This window comes from Phycodurus eques, chromosome 18 (assembly GCF_024500275.1).
Source record: "Phycodurus eques isolate BA_2022a chromosome 18, UOR_Pequ_1.1, whole genome shotgun sequence".
Lineage (NCBI taxonomy): Eukaryota > Metazoa > Chordata > Actinopteri > Syngnathiformes > Syngnathidae > Phycodurus > Phycodurus eques.
In genome coordinates, this window is record NC_084542.1 from 8,726,592 (window position 1) to 8,742,720 (window position 16,129).

General features: G+C 42.0%; 2 protein-coding genes across 4 annotated transcripts in view; both read right to left on the minus strand.

Moving 5' to 3' along the window:
• Nucleotides 1-216: 216 nt before the first annotated feature.
• Nucleotides 217-3,808, minus strand: si:ch211-57i17.5 (usherin). Its single transcript, XM_061704692.1, has 6 exons — nucleotides 3,601-3,808; nucleotides 2,115-2,278; nucleotides 1,951-2,049; nucleotides 977-1,036; nucleotides 753-908; nucleotides 217-683 (listed from the first exon to the last, which is right to left on the minus strand). Exons 2-6 carry the CDS (start codon nucleotides 2,244-2,246, stop codon nucleotides 594-596), a joined length of 537 nt encoding a protein of 178 aa, XP_061560676.1. The 5' UTR covers nucleotides 2,247-2,278; nucleotides 3,601-3,808; the 3' UTR covers nucleotides 217-593.
• Nucleotides 3,809-6,833: 3,025 nt separating this feature from the next.
• The window catches only part of LOC133417034 (estrogen-related receptor gamma-like), a 28,234-nt gene continuing 18,938 nt past the window's right edge, over nucleotides 6,834-16,129 (minus strand). For 2 of the 3 annotated variants that reach the window (XM_061704479.1, XM_061704478.1), the window contains 4 exons: nucleotides 12,531-12,644; nucleotides 11,809-11,976; nucleotides 8,675-8,944; nucleotides 6,834-8,529 (listed from right to left, as the gene is read on the minus strand). In XM_061704479.1, the coding sequence (XP_061560463.1) occupies nucleotides 8,285-8,529; nucleotides 8,675-8,944; nucleotides 11,809-11,976; nucleotides 12,531-12,644 (797 nt within the window). In that variant the 3' untranslated portion in view covers nucleotides 6,834-8,284. Of the gene's footprint in view, nucleotides 8,530-8,674; nucleotides 8,945-11,808; nucleotides 11,977-12,530; nucleotides 12,645-12,888; nucleotides 15,946-16,129 lie in introns of those variants that run through there. The other variant, XM_061704480.1, reaches the window with a different exon arrangement.

The window sequence follows — 16,129 nt, forward strand, 5'->3', positions numbered from 1 at the left end:
AAGTTCTGCAAACCCCGCCCGTAGAATAACACAATTCGTAATTCGGCAGTGCGGGTGATTACGTGCAAAGAGCCCATTGGTTGCTTTGGTTGCAAATAAGACGCTTGAGGCTTTTTTTTTTTTTTAACCTCCAATAATAGTTTCCAACTCATCCCATGCACGGCACCCCTAAAAAAAAAAAAAAAAAAAAAAAAAAAAAAAAAAAAAACATTCATACAGTATGTCCTTGTACTCCCATCATTATGTAATTTAAAGATGAAGCTGGATAAAATTACAACTATGGTTAGTAAGCATGTAAAAAGAATTATTTGTACTGAATTTCACAATTGTCACATTAATTAATTAATTTTGAGTTTAAAAATGACCAATATAGAGGTAGTCATGCTTTGGCGATATCTTGGTGCCAATGAACTATGTTAGGGGAGGAGCTTCTATTATACACACTCAAGCTCCATCTAGTAGAAAAGGGGTGCTTTGCTGCCATCTTGTGGGATCTATAGGCAATTATAAACCTTTTTGAGGGAAGGGCGTCAATTGTGGTATTACCAACGGTGTCCATCCACGCCACTCTTGGCACTTGGCGTTTTATTGGCTCACAAGTTGGTGTCTGTGAACATGGTGTGCTCCTTCCTAACGGTGCTGAAGCCTTTGACGCTGTCCACAAACTCCTCGTCGTCCATGAACTGTTGACGGAGGAGAGCAATTCAAAACAGTAATGGAACGGCTTTCCATAGCTGTGTGAGCTCGCGCACCATTCCGCTGTCATGTCCCATGGTGGGGCCCCACGCCTCCGCCAACGACTTCCCGTCCATCACCTGGCTGACGCTGCGCCTCAACGAATTCCCGCGCTCTCCTCCTCCTTCTACACCCTGAGTGGGCGTGTCCTCGCATTTGGCCTCCAGCGCCTCCTGGTGGCGAGAGAGGTTCTAAAAGTCGTTGCCATGGCGACGTACGCGGCTGGGGGGGGGCGCGTCACCTCTATCTTCATGGTGAAGGACTTCAGCATCACGCTGCTGGCCACGCCCGCCGTGTCAAACTGGAACGACAACACAAGTATGGTTTTTGCACCAAAAAGCTTCAATATGTAATTCAAGCGGATAAATGATGCGGTGTAATTTACAGCAAGAAGACACAGAGAATCTAATCTGAAGTAGCAGTCGTTCTTTCGATGGACCAGACAAATGCTTGTGAATATTGTTGTGTATCATCTCTTTGTACATTATGTTTTTGCGCCGTGTGTTAAAGTAGCAGTTGTATGAAAAGTTAGAATTACTGTGACATATATGCTAGTTTCGGAAAGCCTGTCTATTGCATTTCACATTATATGTTAGCATTAAGCTAGCAGGCTTTTATCAGATGAAATTGTGTTTCGTTGAATATTTAACCCGCGATAAATGGGGGTTCACTGTACTGTGGTTTGTTATTTCAAGGTAATTTATTTTCATTTTTATTTTAATCAAATCTCTTTTTTTTTTTCACAATTTACACATTTGTTTTATTGGAATATTCCTTTGTCTTTATTTACATTTGAGCATTTTCTAGTATTGTCACTAGCCTTTTTGTGTGGTATCTTTGCACCAATCATTTAGTATGAATATTAATCTTTTACATAAATCTTTTACTTGTGGTATCACATTTTTTTTTATTTTTTATATTTAATGTTTTGTTATTGCACATTCTAATGTAAGTTTTTATTTATAATTGTATTTATTCATTGTATTTATAGTTCGTGGTTGTTGTTTGATTTGATTTATTTTTTATACTATTATTTTTTTAAAAGAAGTTTCCATAGTATGTTTGCTTTAGAAACTTTGGACTGTTCTGTTTTCGCTCTCTATATATAAATGACTGGTATTATCATTATTTTTTTATTTTTATTTTTATTTTTTATTTTTTTAGGTTTTATTCCACAGTGGAAAGGATAAGGGCAAATATGGTCTAGGGTCTCACCAAAACGGAGTTGCTGGCTGGATAAACGGCCATCGGGCTTCGCTTCTGCATGGCCACCAGGGGGGGTCTCTCTCTGGTCAAGGGGGCTTTGTTCAGCGCCTGCAGCACGTTTTTATTGGATGTCATCCAGTGTACCTAATAAAGCGACTCGTGGAAGTGGTCACCTTGTGGAGGGCCAGCCCTAACACGATGGCCATCAGCAGCAGGCCGACGGCCGCCATCACCACGATGAACCACAGCTCCTGAAAAACTGGACGCCGATCATCTTGGTCAGCTTCCACCCGCTCGCCTCCCATTGGTCCCTCTGGAGGGGCAGGGCTTGTGGGATCTGGAGGGAAGATTGGCGTCCAAAACACGACGCATTTGTGGTCACCCAAAAATAAGTCTGGGTTTACTTTTTAACGGATAGTTGTCCCTCCTTTTTGGACACATCAAGGAGGCCATAAATATCGGAAACCTCAATGCCATGCCGAAGGAATTCTTTGACTTTGTTTATCTGCATTCATCTTATGAGGTGTGTGTTTGTGGTCCCCATATTGCAAGAGGTCCTCATGACGTCAGAACACGTTTGTCCTCATACAGTAAAGAATACAGGTGAATACAGTTCTCTTTACTGCTTTCCCGTATTTGTGGTCCCCACATTACAAGAAGTCCTCAAGACATCAAAATGTGTTTGTCCTCATACAGTGATAAATACTAGTGCATGCATACATATATTTGTCTGATGAGGTTCCCCCATATTTGTGGTCCCCACATCAGAAAATGTCCCCATATGACGTCAAAACCTGTTTGTCCTCAGACAGTGACGAATACCAGCATATACACACACATTTATCCAACGAAGTTTTTCCATGTTTGTGGTCCCCACATTGCAAGAGCCATGATCATGATCCTCATTGTCAAAATGGGTTTGTCCTTTTACAGTGATAAAAACAAGTGTATAGACATATATTTATCTTATAAAGTTTCCCATGTTTGTGGTCCCCACACAACACAAAACAAATTAAAATGCACACCACAGAATAGCATTCACTGCTATTGATATGAATGCCTGTTTTCACATCTCTTGTGGTGTGGGGGCCACAAATACACGAAACACCATAAGCATAAAGTTAATGCTAATATTGTAGTGTGCGCGTGGGTTCGTTCGTGTGTGTGTGAGAAATGTGATCATGCATGCGTGACACAGGAGCTAATTGAGTAACTCGAGACAACTGTATGTCCACACGGGCCACTTTCTAACCTGCAAACACATAGTATTATATGTAATTCATGTTTTATCACACACACAGTGCTCAAAACCAAGCACAATCATTAAAAAAAAAAAAAAGATCTTAACGTCTCAGTAGTGCAATGAGACTTTAACCAATTAGATATTAAATTTGCTTGGTTGGTCTGAGCAAAACTTGTCACAGCCAATTTCAACTAACAAAAACAATACATTTAATAATCAGCACCTCATCTGGCTGGGAGGTATTTTGTTGAAATGTTTGATGTTTTTATCATGTAATTAGATTTGTAAATATTGATTATTATGAGTCGGTTAAGTCAATTAGATAGATGAAGTATGGGTTTAAAAATATAATCATGAATCTGATCAAATGAAAAGCATTGTCTGTACAAGAGAAAAGGTACATATGACTAGCTCACCGGTGTTGAGGTCCGTGTTGGGATCTTTGCCGGGGTTCCTGTGCGACACATCAGAAGGCCGAAGACCAGTTGGGCCTCCAGGACGTCGCCTGTTGCCACATCAAGATTTGACACTTGACGTTAAGATTTCCAAACACACAAAATGCTCTCTACAACGCCACAATTACTAACAAGAACTTGTTTGTGTTGGTGCATGTGTGTGGTCTGACATCCCATCAGGCTTTGCTCAGCATCTCCATAGCAACCAGCAGGTGTCAGCTTACCTGAAGAGGCGTGGTGTTACCAATACCACCCTCATGTCCCTTAGAACCTGCTCATGCACTGTGCCTGTGTGAGTGTGTGTGTCACATGACTCATGAAATGTCACACCACCAATCACCGAATGCCTGTAATTGCATCATCACTCATAATATTTGTCATAGTAAAGTAAATATTGAAAGTTGCATTGATTTGCATTAGAATTTGGGGGGAGTAGGATTTATTTTATTTTATTTTTTTAAAGATCTGATTTCCAGTATTTATTATTTTAGTTTACCCTGTGAGGGTAAATGTTCAATTTAAAATAATGTAATGATGTGCATGTAAAACAATTTTAAACTCATTAAAAAAATCATTAAATGAAAACAGGTGTTAAAAATAGAGACAAAAACGTATACACGCAAATCCGAATTAATAAGATAACAAAATGTGATTAGCATTATTAATAATGTACAATAATAGGTTTTCCGATTTTATATTTCATTGAAATTATGATATAAATTATATTATTTCTTTTAAAAATGGGTTTTCAAGCACTCGTGGCATGAACAAAATGTGACCACGAGATGTCACTAGAAAGCTGCGTCACTGACGTCCTGTGTCAGAATACAAGATACTACGAGACAGCATATAGTACTTTACTGGACGGTATTACAACTGCACGACGCCATCTCGTGTTCTGTGACTGAAGAGCTCGGTCTTGGCGATGAGTGTGTTTCCGTGAGGTTAGTGGTCCCGAGATCAAATTAGCAGACCGGCCAGGACACCTCTCCAGTTTTCCGCTCTAGTTTTACTGCGTTCTGCACTGCACAATGAAATGATGTTTATTTTAAGACATTATATTTTCACCCTAACACAAAGCTTAAACGTAACTGACGAAAACAAAACGAGCCTAAAACCAAACCTAAGCCCTGTCCCAACCCTAACCAAAAAAAAAAAAAAAAAACATAACCAGACCAATGTAAGCCCAAACCTAAATCTTACCCTATCCAGTAAAAAAAAAATAAAATTAAAATAAAAATAACCAAAACGAAACTTCTCGAACCTCAAAAAATACTTGGCTTTCCAAATCCTACCTTCATGCCCAAAATTAAGGTACACTAGGATTTTGGCCCAAGTGTGATGAGGCAGTTTAAAAAAAAAAAAAAAAAAAAAAAATCACAGCCACTGTATAATTCACAGTTTGAACATTAGCACCGCATTTAAATATAGGACTAAAACATGTTCTTAATGATTCAAATAAAATTGCATGTAAATTAAATTGCACATAAACGTTAAATAAAAAACTGTACCTAAATAAAAGTTTGAAAAGAAAAAGTTCTCAAAGGTTAAATGCCAATTAATTGTGCTTAATAGTTTAATATTACAAAAAAAAACCTTTTGCCAATGTAACATTATGTACAGTTTGAAGATAAAATTCAGTGATTCTTTTGCAAACCACGCGTGCTTTGGGAATCACTGCCTTAACCTAAACAGTAAGCAAAACCTGAATGAAAACCAACCTACCCAATGGAAAACACGAACAAAAACCCTATCCTAAACCTAAACCACACCTCTACCCTCACTTAAACATAAACTGAAACCCGAGCCACTAATGAAAACCCTAACCTCACCCAAAAGTCTAAATCGTAACTCTAATTTGATTAAAACGCAAACGTAACACCCCTTAGCTCATGTACAGATGAAAGAAAACAAGACTTTTCCATGCCTTGTCTCTTGACTGCATGACTGAGCCATGAGTCAGCGTCTTCTGATGACCGACGATCCCCGCAGACGTTCTTACGTACATTCATTTTCAAAAAAATCAGTCTGACGGGGCCGTGATGGGCCTCGAGGTGGCACTTAAGTAGAAGTACAGATACTTGTAGAAGAAGAAAAAAAGCAATACTGATTCAACTCATATACTGAAGTAGAAGTGCAAAGGTACAGACGCTGAATGTACAATAAATACAGTAAAATAGTACAAAAAAAGAAGTTTTACTGTCAATACTCAAGTAAAGTGCAGATACCTTTTAGCACGTTTGTCGCTGTTGAGTGTGAAAAGACGACAAAGCATAGGGGATAGTCTTTATTGCCCAAATATTCACCTGAGAAACAAACGACAAGCATTTCCCCTGGCATAAGACACAACATACACGTGATGCAAAAACAAACAAATGCAGGGAATACAGTTTTACCGTCAAATCTGGAACATTTTATGAAGTTTTAATGCATCGAATTTAGTAGGGAGCACACTTCATTTAACGACAGAATATTTGCCTTGGTTCAAGAATCTCCACACAAAGCACGCTAGCGAACTAAAACGTTGGTAAGATGCGTCATACATATGAGGGGGAAAGTAGTGCACACATTGACGTCGACCAGAGAAGGGACAGTTAGCGTTTGACACGTACCTGCATGTGTTCCCGCAGGAATTTAGTAGGAAATCACACCCCCAAAAATCAACAACATAAGAATGCTATTACAAACTGGACGAAAAAGTGTCCAGTCATTGGGGCAAACAGTTGGAGTGCCTCCAAAGTCTCATGTTGGGGCCAACGGTGAAGTGCCCCTGAAATCTCATGTTGGGGCCAACAGTTGAGACCCGCTCCCTGAATTCTTATGTTGGTGCAAACAGAGGTGTGCCCCACCCGTAACAGTCTACAAATATGGCGGGATGGTATGGTGGGGCACAACAGTGGAGTGCCCTTGAAATATAATGGTGGGGAGACAGTGGAGTGTTTGTTAGCTGAACCATTAGGAAAAATATTTTTGGTGGTGTTGTTTTTGTTTCTTTGTTTTAAAAAAATAAACACAACTTTGTTAGATTTTCCTCACACCCACCGGAAATTTAGAACCCAAGAAGTCTTTTGGATACAAACAACAAACAGGAAGAGTCCAGTTGCCTTAATTCAACCTTTGCAGATAATCATGTCCTGGATGATCTTCTACAAATTTCACAGCTGCTTTTTTGTTTCCCCCCCCCCCCCCCCCAACGAAATCCTACTAAATTTCCACAAGAACGAGGTGGTTGCCGTATTACAATTATTAAGTTGTATATTTTATGTACATTTAGAACAGGTATGTGGAACCTTAAAAAGTCCTCCAAAGGCCATAATACATTTATAAGTAAAAAATAAAGAAGAAGATATTATTATATATTATGAACATTTGCGGGTTAAATGTTTTTGGGCTCTTTAGAAGATCGTTAATCTCTGAGGATTTGTTAATAGAGGTGCTGCAGTGGGCCGTATTTGGCCCGCAGGCTGGAGGTTGCATTCATTTGATGATCAGTGCTACAAGTAAATCCACTTTTTCTTCAAATAAATATCACTCTGTTGAAGCACAGTTTCTCTCCCTGAAAGTCCTCGAGGCCACGTTCCCTCACGTTGCTGGTTTCTTGAAGCAAGAGTCTTTTTGGCGAGACTTTTGGACTTTGTCCCCGTGAAGAAATCAAATGCATGCCGGAAGGATGAGCGCGTCCACGAGGGGTCTTCAAGTAATCCTGCATGTGCTTTGCCCACTGACTACTTTGCAGGAAGTCATATAAATTTTGACCTAAAAGGTACATTTAAAAAAAATAATAAAATAAAAAAAATAAAAAATACAGTGGTACCTTGATTTATGACTTATTTATAATTAAGATGAAAAGTCACAACAGCAACTTTAGTGTTGCATGTGTGCCTTTTAAGGGCCGTGGCCCATCAGGAGCTGGAGTCAGTTAATCTGCGTGCGAGCGTCTGTTCGTGGGCTGTGGCCTACAGCAGCTCCTTGCGAATGTTCTCATTTTTTAGTTGTCTGTTTGAATGTTTGTCCAGTTCAAAAAATAGCTGTAAGTGCATCAGCGACTGTGGCTCCCCTTGCCCACATGCGAGGGCATTACAGTGAGTAAGCATACAGTGGATCCCCGCTATTCACAGAAAAAAGGGGCCGAGCTCGACCGAGACTGGCGAAAATCTGCGAATAATTGACAGTCCATGAAAAAAAAAATGGGGGGAAATGTGACTAAGCAGGGAATCAGGTTTAAAAAAAATAAAAGAAAAGAATAAATGCGGGATATCCTGATCCAATTACCCTGTAAAAAAACAATAAAAAACAATCTCTCAAAAAAAAACGATCTTGCGAGGGCATGAAGGATAAAACGCAATGTAGCAGGGGACACTGTAATTGATGCTAATTTAACATGAAAACGAGTAAATCTCATGCAGTGGAGTGCCCCTCAAGTCAGTGCCTTAATTGTTTCGTTTTTTTCACTGCACTCGAGCAGCACCGCGTCTAAAACTATTCATACCTCAAATTTTGACTGCAACACATAGCATTAAAAAAAATAAGAAGAAATAAAAAAAAAAAAAAAAAAAACTCATAAGTTGGGGCACAGGTAAGTCAAGGTAGCACTGTATCTAAAAAGCTTAGTGATCCTTCACGGTGTCGTAGCGTCTTCTCACGTTCAGGCTTTGGCCTCTAGAAGCTCCAGGAAGAGTTTGTGCATGGGCACGCGCCCGTCCCGCTTAATGCCGCAGAAGTGCTGCACGGCTCGGGCGGCCGTCTGCCGCAGCAGAGGGAGGCTCATGATCAGCTTGCCGGCCCGTCGAGGGTCCTGCGCGTGCTGGGCAAGCTCGTAGTCCTGTAAGGCCTCGTGAAGGACGTCCTGGAGGTGCTGGACTGCCTCAGAGTCCTCGATGTGCACCGAGTCTGTGGGTCAGAAATCAAAACGGAGAATCAATCAAGCGGGAGACGTTCCAGACCAATACACAATAGGTGAAAATCCACAATAGAGAGACTCTATATATTTTTAACAAAATCTCCATTGGACAATAGCAAGCGACAGCGTGGCTACCTGAGTTGACGAGCGCGATGGCCTTGAGGAGCACGAACTCTTCCCTCTGCAGTCTAACGCTTTTGTATTTCTTGACCAGCTGCAGGATGGCATTGTTGAGGTCCAGCAGGCCGGCCATCTTGGACCGGTCCCGGTCCATCACGTAGTCCTCGGCGTACACCAGCTGCTCGTCCAGCGCGAGGGAGCGGAAGACCACGCGCAGGATCAGGATCTCCATCCAGCCGCTCTGCAGGAGGCTCATCTGGTCGGCCAGCGACAGCGACGGGAAGCCTGCGAGCACACGCGGGAGACCCGTCGCTTAACACGTGCATTCCAATTTCCATTCGCAGCAAAAACAGCGGACGACGGTTGACCACTCAGTTCAGTCGCGTTCGGCCACGTCGCTCGGTGTGTGGCGGACCTTGGCGTGTTGGATGGATGCCTGCCGTTAAGGGGTGTGACCTAGAGAATGACTTCAGGAGCCTGCGTGTGAACGTCAGGGTGTGCGTTGTGGCCAACGGCGGCTCCTTACGAGTGTTTTCATTTTGGATTTGTGTGCCTGTCGCGTTCAATAAGTGGCTGAAAGTGCATCGGGGACTGCGCGAGGGCATTACAATAACATAATTGTTCCAATATTTTTGTTTTTACATCACTCAAGCAGTGGTGCAACAATTAATTGATTTATTAACAATGAATCGATTATCAAATTCCTATTTTGACAATCAATTAATCACTGAGAGACCTCGTTTAACCTCAAATTGTTCAAAGCCACAGAATGTTAACCACTCAACAGTAAATATTCTCCTCCGTGAAAGCAGACTGATTTCCTTTGGGTTAAATCAAAAGACAGTTGCAAATATTTTCTTTTACGTCGGAATGATGATGACAACGATCATCGGTTTTGCTAATTTTCTGAAATGTTACGAACCAAACCAGTAACTGGGTCATGATCAATTTTATGTTGGTGCAATTTCTGCGCTGTCAATTTTGAAATGTCCTGTTTTTCAATAAAGGGATGGAAAACATGTTAGTTGACCCGATTCATGAATTATTCGACAAAAGTAATAGACAGATTAATTGAATATTAAAACAGTAGTTTCACCCCTACGAGCAAAATAAAGGAAACCATCGACCAAGCAACAGCTCGTAACTCGAAAAACTTGTAAGCCGAGGTACCACTATCAAAAATGTGCCATGCCATTCTAGTGGAACACAAATCAGACTATTGAACTAAGCAAAATATTAGAAAGAGCTCTCAGTATGATGGTGCAAAGCAGTGACGTGCGGTGGGGCTCATGATTGGTGAGGGGCTGACCACGTCACGTGGCTGACAGTCCAATTGACGTCTGGAGCTCGATGAAGCTCAACTCAACACTGCCACATGCTGGTTGTGGCACCATACATACCAGACTCCACTGTGCACTTTTGGTGGCTTTTCTGGTCGATAAGAAAGACTAAAGGTCACACACTTTCATTAAATATATTAGCCAGTCTGTTAGACGTCAGTAAGTGTGATAAAACGGATACTGTTGACGATGTAATGACATCTACTACTACAGAAGTGTACAAGAGTGCGCTTGTTAGCGTTGGGTCGGTGTATCATCACCATCATCATCATCATCGTCACGGTCATGGTCACACAGCCATGCGACAGCCAGCTCCGAAAGGCCAAAAGCAAGCGCGGTCTTCTGGCTCGTGCGGCCGACCGAAGCCCCCGCACCACTTCAGCCTCCATCAGCGTCAACGTCCCCGCGAGCAGAGGAGGCGGCTCCGATGTAGTCGCCTGCCCTCGGGACCGGGAACTCAGATGGCTCGCGCCGTTCGGACCGGCCCCCCGGCGGTCCCTGCGACGCCCGCGTGTGTGACTGTCACACAGCCCACGACGTCATGACAGTGCCAAACGAAGCTTTTTGGAATTGTATTTTTGTTGTTGTATGTTTTGTATGTCTTAGCGATGTATCATTTGTATTCCAGAAGCTCTTTTTTTTTTGCCTACACAGTCTGTCAGTACTATATGATATATATATATATATATATATATATATATATATGAATGAACAAATAATAAAATTAATATTGTTGTTGTTGTGATTTTTCACAAAGACCCTAAGAGAGGCAAAGCTCCTCTTCCACTGGTGAACAACACTCAAGCACAAGACAGTCTCAAATGGTTGCTTTGGGTTTGTGCTGGAATCCACCCACACACACACACACACACAGAGAGAGCGAGATATGCACACTCATGAATGCTTTGTTTGTATTGTAAGCAGTGCAGAGAGAAAACATCAACAAAAGAGTTTCCATGGTGAAGTTTAAAGCACGAACAACGGCCGCTGATAAAGCAGGAACATGTGCCGCAGACTCTCATGTTACATAAACTACATTCCAAATACGTACTGTACTTCCTGCTAAAAAAGTTTCTTCAAACCGTAATGTGATCAACCCGTCCTGCGAGTTATCGCAGCATACACGGGTTTGGTCACGTGACGTTCGTAACGCAAGCGCGAGAGACGTCGCGGTGTGAATTTCGGTCAACAGCAGAGGGCGATATTGCTTAACATGGCGGCCCCTCAGATGGATGAAAATTGATGAATGAATCTGTTTAATTCTTCTTCCACATATGCCATATTAATCAGAATACCGTGTTTAGAGTAGTGGGGCACATGCAACGTAGACTTGCAGAAAACAAATACGACAATACGAACTGAAACGACATTTTTTATTTGTTTGCGTGATCTTTTGTGTTTTTATTAATGCAGTGCTATTTTTTTCGATGAAAACAAAAACATTTTTTTTCCACTTTAGTGGTAGAGATGGCAATAGAGGTGTTCTTAAGTGCATTACAACTTCCAAGTGGCTTGCGGTCATCCGTTAATTTATTAGCGCGGGCACACGCACACACACGGGTCGGGCGTCCTATTGACCACAACAATCGTGATCCGATGAGCACGGGTGTAGCACTGGACCTTCGTGGCCCCCTCCAAAATGTACTTGTCAATGGGGGGTGGGTGGAATTTTCCTTCCCAATATTTTAGTTCGATGGAGGGCTGGGCGAACATAAATTATAAATGTAATACATTTCCTTTCAGATATTATCAGTCGACGATTATCGGCGGTCATAATGCTCAGGGCCCTGCGGCAATTGTACCGTGTACCTGGGATGTGTTTGGCCCAGCCGATGTTGACCACCAGCTCCCGGTCGGCCAGGTCGCACAGCGTGGTCAGCGCCTTGATGTCGCTGTCGGGCACCGTGGGGTCGGCCATGGCCAAGATGGCCTCGGGTTCGGCCAGCAGCAGCAGCGACACCACTTGGTTGGCGCTCGCTGGAACACAAGCACAACTCCAGCGTCAACTGGGCTAATATCATTGAGAGAGAGCCGTCATGGGCACCGTTCGCAATACATTCACTATTCATTTGTTTTTGTTTTTTGCGCACACACACAACGGAATGCTCTCACACATTGCTGAAATGCTCTCGCGCTGCAATTTATTACCGCTCATACGCACTACTGAAACATTCTCACACACAATTTTTGGGGCGTGCACAAACAAAATTGGAACGCTCATTCCTGAAATGCTCTCGCACACTAGTGAAGTGCTCTCACACATAACTACTTTTTTCTGCTTATATACATTTAAGGAAAAGAAGACAAGACATTATTGAAACACTCTCATAATTTTGAATGTTCTTTGCTTGCACACACACTGAAACACACTCACACGATGCTAAAATGCTCTCATACACTACTGCATTTTGTGAGAGCATTTCAGTATATGAGTACATATTATTATATTACAGTGCCGTGTATGTGAGTGTTTCAGTAATGCGTGCGTGACGTAATCCTGACTGTTGCTCCTGACGCCACGGTGCACTCACATGTTTTCTTGTGTGGGAGGACGCTGTGCAGGTGGAGATAGGGGGCGCTGCTCTCCGTGTCCATTCTGCGCTTGTACTTCTGCCGGCCGCCTCGAACGCGATCCAGACGCACGCCTGCGAGCGAACGTTCGGGAGAAAGTAACAAAAAAAAAAAAAGGAAAAAAAAGTTGTCACAAGACTTCAGTTCAGCAAACATCGAAGCATTAGATAAGAACAGTGGTACTTTGTATATCGTAGATCGAATAAATATTTGGACGCATCAATGTTAAAGACAATATGCAGGATGTGCTTCTCTACGAAGGTGTAAAATGTGGTGTTTTTTCATGAAAAAATGCAGTGGTGCGAAGTGTTCAGTCACCATTGGAAACATCCTCGTGTTATCTGTGGTCCAGATGGTGGTACTGTCAGTGGGGGGTTAAAGGTTAGAAGTGAAGAGGATGAGGAGGGTATTAAAGAAATGGATTCGCTGCCCTGTGACCTGGCCATGATGTCACGGGAGGGGAAGCGAGTACTAAGTGTGGATTAGCCCGGGTCCTTGGCAGGTGTCAGTACAAGGGTCACATGACGGTGTGTGTGCGCGTGTGCGCGTGCCTGTCTGTCTGTCAGAGGTGGCAAAAGTACTCACAAACTGTATCAAAGACAATGAATGTGACAGTGAATGCACAGATTTGTTCTAAATACATTACACACGTTTGAAGATAAACCACCATTGCACTTTTCCAGATTATTTGGGGCGTGGCTAAAATATCACTTCGCAATGCACTTTGGAGTCCGGCATGATTAGTTGCTCTCCTACCGTATAAGAACGTGAGCGCCTCCGTTCGCACAGTCGGATTGTATGCTGGCGTGGCCGCGTTAGAGCGCCTCGTAGTCGGCTGTGAGTGCGCGCACATCACAGAGCGAATGACGGAAGAGCAGACAGACACGCCCTTAACCGCCGAGAACTGCTCGATCTTTCACGTTTTTGAAGCCTCATTTGACATACTGCACTTGTTTGTTTTGTTTTTTTTCATCATTGCGCCTCTCGATGTTTTCTTTTTTAATGTCGTCATCTGTGGCCGTTGAAAAAAAGCAACGAGCATATTTTGACAAAGTAAGGAGTAAAACGTACACACATCTGTTGTCAAATGTAGGGAATACAACTAAAAGGAAAATGAAATACTCAAGTACAGATACCAGTAAGGGAAGCCACCTGTGTGTGCATGTGTGTAAACGCGTGGAAGAAGTGGAACTCTTTACCATTGGAATGTGCTGACAGGAAGCGAGGCCAGGAATAGTTTGTGCGGATAACAAACAGCCGTAAACGCACTCTCGCATCTCTTGATCTATTTTGGGACACTTTCATCGCTGCTTTCGAGGGTCTCGGCATGTGCGGGGGGTGGGGTTTCAGGAGGGGGCGCTCACGAGCGTCCCTCTGCCCAAGCGGGCTGACACGCGTTTCCTTGGCGCCGGAAAAGCGGCCCCAACTCCAAACAATCCCACACTTCTCACGTTATGTGACAAACGTACACACACTGTTGCATGGCGCCGGTAATCGGACGCAGGCATGCTTAGCACCCTTAAAAATACCAAAAGTAATACGAGAATGTAACAAACGGCACCCCATATCTGCGGCTATGCTATATTTTGTTTTACGCTAACATTTGTATTGCTAAAAATGCTAAAAATCCCACGTTTCTACCACTTTCATCCAACTTAGTACAATATAATTATGCAACGTGTTGGAGGTCTCCCACCATCGATTCTTTTACATGTCGATGTACCGTACATCATTTTTTCATTTGTGTGTGCGCGTGTGTCCCAAAACACTGAGACGCCCACATTTAGTGTTACTTTCTCCAATTTCTCAATATTGTTTGCTGTAAAAGTCCACCCAAATCTCTTATGACTGAAATCCCTCTACCCAAATCGAACATTTCTCATTATTTTAATAGAGTTCATTTCAATTCAATTCTTGCGCGCCGCCACAAACGCTGTGCCGCGGCAGCACATACTACACGAATCAGGACTTGGCCGACGGCGTGCTGCCCTCTGCTGCCCTCTGCTACGTGCAGTATGAAAAGACCTTTAAAGGCACAAGGGAATTGATGATTGCAAAGAGGAAAATTTGATCACGACCACAATTGCAACTGAAACCTTTTGCGACATGGGAAGCGGCGCACGTCTGTTTTGGCTGCTCAGTACGATAAGCTTAAGTCGGCAGTCGATCACCGGAAAGCGTTTCGCTCTTTTGTACACTTGAGTAACGGGATGTTAATTTGTAGAGTAATTTCAATTACCCGTACATGAATCTGTTCCGAGGCCCAACCATCGCTATGTTCAAACGTTCATTGACTGTACAGTCAATGAAAGTTTCAACATGACGAATGCTCATGTAATTGAAATTATTTCTTGAAAAAAATAAAATCAAATAAAAGCAAACAATTTGAACAAATTAGGGGTTGAAAGTAAATTCTTTCATTCCACAGAAATATGAATGTAGATTTACAGCTGTATCTCCGAGATGGGTATCTTATTAACTCTACACCAAATGTCAATTTCTTATTGCGTAATACAGTCCCAGCGGTGCTCTTTGAAGACAGCCCAGCACCAAGTGCTACACCTCTCCAAACACTTGTTTTTATTCATTTATTTTTGAATGACATACATCTTCTGTTCTAAGATGCATCTCTTGGAGAAAAATAATGTCGGGGGTAAATACCTTAACACGTTTGACCTGAAAATTAGCACCATTTACATTCCAAGATATCATTCTGAATTTTCTGCTGTTCAAGAAACGAAAGACTTAGTACAAAGCGCAAAAGCCATTTCTTCTTTTGTAGCCTAAACCAAAGTGAAGTACAATATGTTATATATATATTTAAAATGTTTTTTTTTTTTTTAAAAAACGGGAAGGGAATTATACTCCAATGTCCATATGAGAATTCCACAATCTTTTCTAATGGCTGTCCTGAGTAAGATTCACTGCCACCCTATCTGTCGCACATACTGTAGCATGTTTGAGCAAACAAAGGAGGAAAAAAAGAGTGTTGTCCTTCAACACTGATGGAGAGATGATACTGAAGATTACGTACTGTAGTAATTGTGACAAATATTTGCATTGTTGCCAAAAAATATACAATTACAGAATGTGACGTCTTGTGACATCAGAGCTTCTATAAGAAGTTTCTCCAGCAACCAGCGTCAAAGTAACTTTTTTTTTTTTTTTATGTCAACATAAATCTGGCGGCTGTAATTTCCTTAGAAATTGCGTTGCATTCTGAGGAGCGTGTGAGATTTGAAGTCGGACTGGTTTGAATTGGTAAAGAAATTAATTAACACGAGGTCATTCGGTTGTAATTTGTTCCGTGACCACACTCGTAACTCAAAACACTCGTATCTCAAGTAAAATTTCTTCTAATGAATGGAAATTCCATTAATCCATTCCAGCCCCCCCCCCCCCCCAAAAAAAAATAATAATTATGTAATGTGTTATAATAACTTTATTTTTTTTTAAAAATGCCTATGGGTTAAAAAAAATGCATATTGGTTTAAAAAATAATAATGATTAACTCCACGTACAGAAATAGACTCTCAAATGTGATTCAGTGTATTAGTGG